Below are 11039 nucleotides of genomic sequence, written 5' to 3'. Positions count from 1 at the left end.
ATGTTTATCCACTTTCAGAGATCTTTGTCATTTTTAGATTTTTGGGAGGGCAAGCCATTTAAAAAACTTCTCATGAGCTACAAGCAATAAATAGCATATAGTTTCTATGAATAAAAATACGGTATTCAAAGATCCAAACTCATCTATAACAGAGCAGAAAAATTAACTAATCCCTTAGTTACCTATTGCTCAGAAGAAAACAACCCCACACATCTCAAATGTCACATCAAACAGAATGTATCTCACACTCTGGGCTGTTGTTATTCAAGCTGCAGTCACCAAATCTTCATTTAAAAGTTTAGAAACCCTCCAGTATGATACTAAATATGGAAACTGAAGTTTTGCAAAATGTACATAAGCATAATGGCCTGACTTACCCTTTTGATGTACTGCACCACTTCCTGGATATATGATCGAATCATTTCAGTCTTCTCTCTGAAGACAAGCGGTTAACAAGTTATTACAATCAATAGAATTACAACAGTCTGTTTGTGAATTCAGCTCCCTCCTTACACAAGGGGGATTATGCTTTGATGGCACAGTTCTGTCCATCCATCCGTCAGTCCATTCATCCATCTGCATTTTTAACTGGCCTTTCACATGGGGAGAAGGAGAATCTGTCTTCTAGGAAGTGTCCAGATTTTACTCAGGCCTCTCACAGTGAAACAATGTTGTGTCCTTCCTTTAAGCCCTGATAACATCCAACAAGTTCTGCTCTTTTACTGAGCTCTTCAGCATGGCTGTTGTGCCCTTTTACGTGTCAAATTGGAATCCAGAGAGAATACAATACACAAGCAGCCACCCGGTGCACTGTGTCCAACATGTGGTACAAGGAACAGCACAAACAGGTACTAGAAGGAACATCCTGGCCCAAATGAAGACAAAGACAAAATCCTGAAATGCAATGTTCACTCCATAACATCATTAAGTAAACTAGGACCTCTGATTTCAGAGCAAACACTTGCATGTCAGAGGATTTCAGTGAAAAAATTTTACACCAGTGTCAGATAAGGGCCAACTCAATAACTCCAAATGATTGCACACTGGACTATTCTGCTGACATTGAATTTTTGTTGGTGTTGTGCTTCCGTGCATTGACACATGCTAGGTGTAGGACATACCTGCTTATACTCTGTGCTTGAATTGTGTAATTTTTCTGTGTTCTAAAACAATGCTGCCCAGAGGCATAACTTGAAATATTGGCACCCTGGGCAATACAGGGAAAGGGGAGGAGTGAGTGGTCACTTACCTCCCTGTTCAAGGGCTGCTGCAATTGTGTTGACAGTATGGGCTGCTGCTGCCTCAGCCAAAACTTCTCTAATAGCTGCTGCTACAGTGGCAGCAGCAACAGTGAGCTTGGGAACTGCTCTTCTTGCTGGCTGGTGCCCTACTCCCGTGCCGACCCTCTCCCACCCTTCTCCCTCCACCGCCTAAGTTACACTACTAAGTTGCTGCCCATTTTGTTGGTTAACTCCTCAGCTGCCTCCTTATTTGGGAACCAGAAAAATAAATTTTTTATAGTAAACTCTAGACCCAAAAAAGATCTAAAATAGAAAAATGAAAGCCTGGAAAGCTCAGCACATTATATTACTCTGTGTGTATTGTGACTTCACACTTGAGGGAGAGGAGATGTAGTTGTAGCTACTAAGAACAGATGATTAGGAAAGGATTCACTGGTTCTGCAGGAAGGTCTTGCTATCTGTTCAACTGGGACCGGGCAAATTACATTCATTTGATGGCATAATTGGGAAGAAACATATCTGAGTTTCCTAATCTGTTCTCTCCTTTCTCATGGGTTCTCCTATGGAAGGTGTTTGAGGGAACCCTGAAGGGTTTTTATTTGCCTGCTTCTGAACACTTCTAAGCTTGGCATCTCATTAATCTCTCTCCTGACGAATTATTTCATGCTATAATTGATTTTACAGCTAAAACATTTTTCATAATACCTAAGTGATTTCCGTTTTACTTTCATGATATTATGCCACCTTTAACAACCTTAAATAATTCTTCCTTCTCCTTCATATGATCTCTTATTATGCCCATTTTTTGTCTTTTCTTTAGGCATCTTAATAACTTCTCCTGCTCTCTGTTCTTAAGTAAGACACTGTGTAGTCTTTGCATCTTTGGGCCCTCTTTTCAGTGCTTCTGCATACACTGTTATTTTGGAATTGAAGTAAACTAAATAGAATTAAAGCCACTTCAATTTTAAATCAGTTCTCACAAAGAGGTTGAATGTATTTTATTTGTCCATTTTAGAAGTTAAGTTAGATGGTTTTTCTAGTGTCCCCATGTATACAAGCCCAGAGATACTTACATCCAAAGCTAAGACCTCGTTTTCCCCATGCTCTCCTGCAGCAGGCCAATAACTTTATATAAGGGACTTGACGCTAATGGGTCTTTTTATGACTGTAAAGTTACTTGTAGTTGTGCTGACAAGCAAAGGCTATACATATTCTGTCCTGACACAGGTGCTTTCCATGTGTTTGCTCTCAGGTGATGCATAGTCCCTTCCTGTACAGTGTAACAGCACCACTAGAGCTGCCAGAGGGCCTGCAGTGCTTATGGAAAATGGGGCTGGATCAGTCTCATGAAATGAAATTAGTGTTGACTACTACTTCCGTGACTGATTACTGCCTGCACACTGACTGCCTGGCATTTAGGGCTGAGGCTTTCCCTTTCTATTTTCCACATGTGAAATGTCCTTGACCTTCTTCATAAAACTGAATGCATTTTTAAGGACATACTTACTCATCCATTTGATTTTTATCCTTGGATTTTGCTTCTGTGATCTTCTCCTGCCTCTTCTTGTCCATTTTCTTCTTTAATTCTTTCTTTTCTCTAAAGGAAAGAGGAATAAAGATTAATCCAAAATGTATATTCTATACAAAATTAGCCAAAGAAGATATAATTAGTTAAAAAAACAGAGCCTTACTTTTCACAAGTTTCTTTTAATTTCTTTAACTGGCTGTTCTGACACTCTTCTGCTACATCTGTCAACTTCTGAATGAGCTGGGGAAAAAAGCCCAAAACAATTAAATATTTTACATTTTGTTGTCTTAAATAAATCTAGCTTTCTTCAATAATATATGGTGATGAAATATTATATCCCCTCTTTGATCTGTGTATAATTAAAAGATAGCAACTGCCCTATCAGTGAGGCAGGCATCGTCAGACTGAGAACTGCAGAATTATATATATTAGCTCCCTGTTTCTCAAGAACAGCTGTCTCCCAAATTATCTGATGTAAAAGCAAAGGGTAGTTATATGATATTATTCGTGTTATGCACTGGAAAAGTGGTGCTCATTTATAAATTCAATTATAAATTGCACTTCTATGACACTGTCTAGTACAAGGCTTCTGTGTGTGTGTGGCATTATTATTATTTGGAACAATTTTGATTTGGTCATAGAGAAATAACAGATTCCTACAAAGCAGGTTGAATGGGGTTCTCTGGTCATATTTAGGAGCATGAGCTACAGCAGGACTGGGCAATTACTTGGGCTGGAAGGCCACTTATGAAATTTCTGAGAGCTGTTTCAGGCCAGGGGGGAGGCAATTTATTCTATTTGGCCTTGGCTGGTCCACCCTGAACCCACTGCTAGTGGCACCAGATGGAGCAGGTGGGTGGGCAGTGTGGGTAGGGTCCCCATGGAGACTGACCTGGGACCCTAGTGGGCAGGGCACATTCAGTCAGGCAAATGGGATGGGGTTGTGAGCAGGTGGGGAGCAGCATCCAGGAGTGGAATGGGCAAGTGAGGCTGGGATTGTGGGGCATTGACAGAATGGGACTAAAGCCCTGGGCAGAGCCGTGATCCACTCCCTGCATGTCCCTGTGATGGGCGTCGGTTCTGCAGGCAGGGACATGCAGGGAGCAGATTGCAGCTCCACAGCCCCACACGGTCACTGCCTGCAAATCTGGCCATGCCCACCCACCCCACCCCCAGATGCTACTTCACACCCACCTGCATCCTCATCCCACTTGCCTGGCCAACCACGCCCTGGCCATGTGGGTCCCATCTGGTACCCCCCTGCAGTGGGCGCAGGGTGGATGGGCCCAAGGTGCCTGGGCACCAGGGTGGGTCTGGCTGGGGCGGTGGGGCACACACCTGCTCCTGGGCAGCAGCAGCAGGGGCTGCTGGGAAGCTGAGTCCGGCCACCATGCTTCCCCTGCCTCACAAATTACGGTTCCCATCATGCCTGAGAGCCACATACAGGGATGGGGAAGACTGCACCCACTGGCACCTCTGTGCCCTGGGGGCAGTGGGACCAATTACATGCACCACAGCCCAAGCTGCCCCCCATGCCTGCACCAGCTGGGGCTGAGGGACCTGCCACAGGCTGGACAGAATCCCTTGGTGGGCCAGATCTGGCCCATGGGCCATGCCTTGCCCACCCCTGTGCTACAGGCCAAAATGCAGGACAGAGGGTCAGGAAATGTGAGTTCCATTTCTGGTTATCTCAAATGTGTCCTGGGGCATTCTGGTCATTTCAAGGCCAAGCCTATCCTCTGCTAAAGTCAGTAACAAAATATCCAAAAGAACAAGATTGGTCTCTGACCTCTCTGTAATTCAGTTTTCCCATCTCTGAGAGGTAATAATTCTCTATGCATGCAAATGTTAGGAGACTAAATTCATAATATGGTGCATTATAAAAATAGAGAATTAACACACTTAAATATTTCACCAGTTTGGGTCTAATTGAGTAAAAGAAGCATGTATATAATCAAAATCTTGAATGGAGAACCTTTGATATGGTTATGTAGTAAAAATTCCAACTCTTTTCTCCTTTGTCTTGATAAGAAAAGGAAAGAAACAAGAATGAACTCTCCTCTACAACTACCAAATTACCAAGTGTACCATGAAGAAAGAATCCTCACTCATCCGTGAAGCAAATTTTAATCTGAGGAAATATTAATTCAAATAAAGCTCAGTGATTAAACTGTCAGAATGTGCCTTATTAAAAAAAGTAATTATCATGACACTTCATAGCTGAACAATGCAGAAAATGTAGCTTAGCTTTGGGAACAGGCATTATCTATTTTGATGAGTTTACATGCAATAGAAAGCTATGCAAACTAATTATATGCTAGTTTAAAATGGCTGTTTTCATAAAAAGAACACAAACTGGTTTGTCACTTTCCAAATAAGAGCGGAAACAGCTCAAAAAATGCAGCCCTCTGAAAACAATGCGAGTAACTGCTCAATGGTGTGAGCAAGGTTTATTTACTGTCTCTAACTTAATTGCAAACATAAAGGAGTTTTGCATCTTACTCAATATTATAATTAATATCCAGTATGTTTGTAGGAGGGGCTTGCTATGCACTCTTCAGATAAACACATCCTCTCATAGTGCACATGGGAAAAGAAAGATAAGCATGCTTCCTAAACTTTGGCATACTCTACACAATGTTCTTAACATATGCTTGTAGATCATATTGAGAATGCCAATGGCTAACAACATTTCATGTTTTTCAAATGGTTATCTGTCCCAAAAGACTTTGGGTGTGAAGCAGAAAGAAAGAAGACTATCGACTAAATGTAGGGAGACACTGTGAGAGAAAGAGGCCAATCTTGCTTCCGGCCTGGATTAGGGTTGGAAACATTGACTCAGCTTCAAGATGTATTCAAACCTGCCATTAGCAGAAAATGTCAGTGAATGGAAACTGAGTATGTATTTGAATAGATGATTATATAGTTCTTGGCCACGATGGAACATACAGGATGATAAAATAAGTTGAGATCATCTGAAAAATAGTAAAGTCCCATGCCTGGTAAATTAAAAGTGGATAGAGAAATAAAAACAGGGCACCAAAACTCAGTCGCATCCAGGCCAAACATTTTGTCTTGAGTCTACCATCTGGATTATTTAAACACCCTAAGATTCAGGTTGATGCGAAGACATAGAAAGCATGACTAGCCTTCAGGTAAGCCAGGCAGTGCCCAGTGGTAGCCTTAGGGCTGTTGGGGCCCTGAGCAAGGGAGTCAGTTGGGGCCCCTTAGAGGATTAATTCTGATGACCTATAAGCCAGTTGGAGATTTTTGATTTCAATTTCACTTTGCCCTATCCATGGAACTGAAATGAAAGTATCTTAATACCATATTGATAATACAAATATTCCGTGTAATTAATTTTTATTTTTATAAAGTGTGGGGCCCCAGGTAGTCACCCAGTTTGCCTTCCACTCAGGTTGCTACTGCAGTGCCATAGCAAGGGGGTCGAGCAGAGCAACTGCCGGAGGTGCTGAATCGAAGGGGTGCCAACAGGCACTGCTCAGCTGAAGCAGTGTGTGGGATGGAGCAGCGAACAGCTCATTTGGGGGGGATGCAGACAGGGCAGCTCCCACTGCTGCATGCACTCCTGGGGGGGGTGTCCCCCAGATCTGTGCACGGGGAAAACGTGGGCTGCCCCTGTGGGCTTTGTTGCTATGGCACTGAAGTCAGGTATCAGTTTCATGAGTCACTGGGACCTCTGTCTCATTCTACTTGCCAAAGCCTCTAGAGACGGACAAGCATATGCTTATAGTGACTTCAAAAAAGGGAAGGAGTTGATGCTCAGGAGTGTGCAGCAGCTGTTACACGGTAACTGTAATATTTATATGAGCCTGCAGTAAAACAAGCATAACAGAATGGCTCGAACTTTAACCTTGCTTCATCTGGGGCAGTTTAGCTCAAGTGTATCACACTTCTGAGCAGCAGCTCCCTCTTCCCTTTTGAAGCTGCAACAAATATACATGTTTGTCCATACTCCACTGTGTACTATTCCCATTCTATACAAAAGGATCTGGTGCAGCTTTGGATATGGAGGCTGGACAATAGCATCTGTGCCCCTTTCCCTTGCAGCTTTGAACAGTTTAAGAGAATATGTGAAAACACACACACACACACACTCTCTCTCTCTCTCTCTCTCTCTCTGCTGGGAATGAAAATGTGCATATGAGCACGTGTGCTGCAAGTGCACACTTGAAAAGGGAGCAAGGTCTGGAAATAAGGAGCATTAAAGGCCCTCTTTAAAAATGTATATCTGAATGGAAACTCCTTTGAGGCAGCAGAGATGAGTGCTTCTCTTCTTTTTCCTTGTTCTTGAAAAATAGCAGCGGTGCTCAATTTATCTGGTCCCAGGGGCTAGATGAGTGGCATGGGGCTGGTCCACAGGCTAGATCCCAGATGCGAGGTCAGTGAGTCGGAGTCAGTTCATGGGTGAGACCCAGGGTGCCAGCCTGGCCCAATGCACTGAATGCGGCTATGTAGTGACCCCAAGTGTTGGTCTGGCCCACTCATGGGCTGGCTGTGGTCCAGCCCCGTGAAGATCCTGAAATTTTATGGCAGGGAAGTGGTGGCAGCATTAATGAATGTGGCTCTGGGCTCTGCTGTGACAATTAACACTGCCACCACACCCCCACTGCCAAAGGTCCAGACCCCAGGGATTGGATCCAGTCCATGAGCCATAGGTTGAACACCACTGACAAATAGTAATTTTGCTGAATTGGGATGGGGGAAAAGGTTGGGGAGGGGAAGGGTGATAGAGGGAGTACTGAACATATTTATGAATTGGGATCAAATTCTCTTTTTCGCCAAAAGGAAACATAGTTTTCGCCAAAAGGAAACAAAAAAGGAGAAATTTTGAAAAATTCAAAACATGTTGCCTCAACATTTAAAAAATGAAATGTTTCCTTCCCAGAATGTTGGCACATTTCATGCTGATATTTGCCAAAGAAAAATTTAGACTCGTCATTTCTAGATGACAATTTTTCACTTCAAAATTGACCCAAATTAAAAGAAAAATGCTATGCTGAAGGGATTATTTATCCAATCTTATACAGTGACCCTTTGATGTGTCACTGGAAGGCAAGGCTAGAAGAATTCAGTGCCCTTTGCTAACTACTAATTAAGATTCCTTACTATCGCCATCCTTTCCCCCATTGACAGGAGGAGGGATATATCAGGGTCCCTGGCAGTGCATATCAAGATCTGCAAGAGTGCTAGGAGTAACACGGCTCGGGACAATACTTACTGGAGATGGCTTTTGAAACCCCAGGTAAGACAGAGACTGTTTGCTACTCCAGTCAAACAGAGACTGCTAGCAGGTATGGACTCAACACAGATCCCAATCAGCACTTCACTTTTAAATTTCTCACTGGGGAACATAATTCAATCAGCTGTCAAACAGTTTCCGTACATTTCTTTTTTATCAGCCAACGCTTCTAAAACAACCTGCCTTTCAGATGGTACAACAAATCACTGTAAATGAGCAATACCCTAATATGAGCAGTACTCTAATATGACAGCTGCAGATAACACACAAAACATATCAGCTCTCAGCACACAGGGTATAACTCCTATGTACAAGAACTCTGATTCTCTACTGCTCTGACTCATAGGCTGACCTCTTGTGCCAGGTAGCCCTGGATGGTGCAACTAGCCCCATTTTATGTAGTGCTTCTTTACATTCATTTTGTACATATGTTAAAGATAATGTCTGTGGAATATTCAGGTGGTGTTTCACAGGAAAACTGAAGCCAACTTGTATGGAAAAACTGCATTGGTGTAGTTCAGGGATGGGCAAAATACAGCCCATGGGCTGGATTCGGCCTGCCAGGCCATTCAGGCCTGTGGGACCCCAAAAAAATTTAGGAAATTAATATATATCTGCCCCTAGCTGCCTGTCATGCGGCCCTCGATGGCTGACCAAAACTCAGTAAGTGGCCCTCCGCTCAAAATAATTGCCTGCCCTGGTGTAGTTGCACTTAACTTTTTAAACCAATATAATCAAAGTGGTATAAGCCTTTCTGAGCATGCTCATTATTGTGTAAGGCAGGCTTAACTGATATTCATTTAAACTTCTTTCCAATCAACTTATTAAACACTGAAAAAGTACCCATACAAAGACATACCCCAGTTTAGCTATATCAGTGTATATTTACATGGAAGGTGACAGAGGTGTTGACAAGGTCTGAGATGTGGTAGTGATCATCATTCATGATTATTATTAAATGAACAACTATTGTACCTCTTTGCAAAAGACTGAAACAAATCCAGTACATTGACAACTCTTTGTTATATTGAGACAAAGCACCATGTTAAAAGAGAGCTAAGGTTGAGACCCTATATCAGTAATTTAAGGATAAAACTAATTACAGAGATACTATTTCCCCAAACCCACGAAAATCAGAGTTAGGTTTATCCTTAAAAGAAAGACAAACATGTTAAAGCATAAAAAATGTAGGCTGAAGCTATCCAACCAATCTTAATCCTCCCCTGTAGTAACATAATGAGGTGAAAACATTAATTTCATGACATTAGGGAAATCAAATCATAACATACCTTTAGAAATCAGTTCAATCTAACCCAGGAACCACAAGCACTAAAATTCTTTAATCAAAATCATATGGTTACTGAACGATGTCAGTACCAGGGAAATTAAACTTGTTGGTTGTTTAAATGGATATTAAAATTAACACTACGTCTCAGTTTCCTGAGTGTTTAATGTTTGGATTTTAGATAAGTATGGCACTTCTCTGTAATGTTTTTTACCCTTAAGTTACTGGTGTTTTTAAATTTTACTTTCATTCTATCATAACATTTTTATCAAGTAAGTAAAACTACTGGTACTAGTTTAATTCAGTGAAGAGATAAACTGAAACTCTGCTGGGTTTGAAAAATGGCAGTGGACATGAGAGCTTTAGGTCTTCTATCCTACAATGAGTTCTCAATGCCTGTTGTTCAGCTAGACCTCAGAGCAAACATTCATTTTCACAGAGGAACAAGATTGAGAGGTCCTGCTTAATTTTCAGGGATCAGGGAAATAATGTTGTACTCAGACCTCTCATGGATATATGACACAGAGTAAAGAAAGGCTAGAAAGGAAAAAAACAAACCCTGATCGTTTACTGTCTACTGTCTATTCCAAGGGGTGTAAGAAAAAAGAATCATCTTTGAAATAGTAGAAGTCTTTATTTCTGTTGTGTCATATCAAAGGGAAAGCTTTTACTGAGATTTGTTCTAAATATGACCACTGTAGCAATTAAGAAATGTTAGCAGAACGGTACATTAGGTCAGATGGGTAGCATTTCTGTTGGATGGGTTGTGTCAGGGGGTTAGTTCTCAGGACAGGGGATTACAAAGTGCTGTTGCAAAGACTGCTTGCCTGATTAGCTGCTACCTGGAGCATGTGAGCTGTAAGCTAGAAAAACATGCTGCTCATAAAGACAAAAGGGAATGGAACAGGTAATCAGGTATTTTATTTAACTGTAGAAGTTTATGTGGTCTCTATGCCTGCAGTATCTGAGCACCTTGCAATCTTTACTGTATGTTTAGGCCAGTGATTCTCAACTGGGGTGCCACAACATGCTTTTAAGGGTGCTTCAGGACATGAGCAACCTCTCAGAAGTGACCCAACATGGCTTGTCCCCACCTCCCACCACAGCTGTGTGGAGTTGTTCATGGTGGGGAAAGATCTGGCAAGCTGACCTGGCCTGGACAAGAAAGATGGTGCTGGGGCTTCTGGTAGAGAAGCCAGTGGAGGACAAGCCAGTAGAGAATGAGCTGCGGTGGTTCATGAGGAATCAGCACAGAGAGAAACATTAACTGCAGAGTGGACATGGAGACATGAATGGCAGGCAGGGGGATGTAATACAGCCCATGCAGAGCCAGGCTGGTTGCAGGCACAGAACCAGGACTTGGTGCTGCATCTGTTCCATGGCACGAGGCTGGACCCCCTGGCACCAGGCACATGCCACTGGAGAGACCCCAGCACTAACCCACCATGCACATAAGCTGATATCTTCAGGTAAGGAAATGAAGTTTCAGTTTCTTACAAGTGTGCCACAAATATTGGTTCCTGTTCTGTAGTCAGACCAGTGTACCCATGTAGCTATGTGGCTGTGACCCTGAAGTGTTTTTATTTTCTGACTTCTTATGTATGCATAACTTCTTAACTGTAAGTTTGCTTTAGAATCAGTGTTCCTGCTTTATTTCCATGTTCTTGATTTAAAAAAAACAAACCCTAAAAAAATCTAAAAAAGATCTCATCTAAGATAAAG

At 42.3% G+C, this 11039-nt stretch overlaps 1 protein-coding gene and 1 long non-coding RNA gene across 5 annotated transcripts in view; one reads left to right on the top strand and one right to left on the bottom strand.

Moving 5' to 3' along the window:
* PLCB1 (phospholipase C beta 1) overlaps window positions 1-11039 on the bottom strand; it is a 948624-nt gene that overhangs the window by 169502 nt on the left and 768083 nt on the right. For all 4 annotated transcript variants that reach the window (XM_019516217.1, XM_019516218.1, XM_019516216.1 and 1 more), the window contains 3 exons: window positions 2933-3009; window positions 2749-2838; window positions 378-435 (listed from right to left, as the gene is read on the bottom strand). In XM_019516217.1, the coding sequence (XP_019371762.1) occupies window positions 378-435; window positions 2749-2838; window positions 2933-3009 (225 nt within the window). The remainder of the gene's footprint in view (window positions 1-377; window positions 436-2748; window positions 2839-2932; window positions 3010-11039) is intronic.
* On the top strand, window positions 264-6065 carry LOC109296709. The gene is made up of 3 exons (XR_002097026.1): window positions 264-274; window positions 3622-3625; window positions 5951-6065. It is a non-coding gene; the product is annotated as an uncharacterized LOC109296709 (long non-coding RNA).

Source organism: Gavialis gangeticus, unplaced genomic scaffold (genome assembly GCF_001723915.1).
Source record: "Gavialis gangeticus isolate Ggan-Ray unplaced genomic scaffold, GavGan_comp1, whole genome shotgun sequence".
In the NCBI taxonomy this organism is placed as follows: Eukaryota; Metazoa; Chordata; order Crocodylia; family Gavialidae; genus Gavialis; species Gavialis gangeticus.
This window is presented reverse-complemented; position numbering and strand designations above follow the sequence as displayed.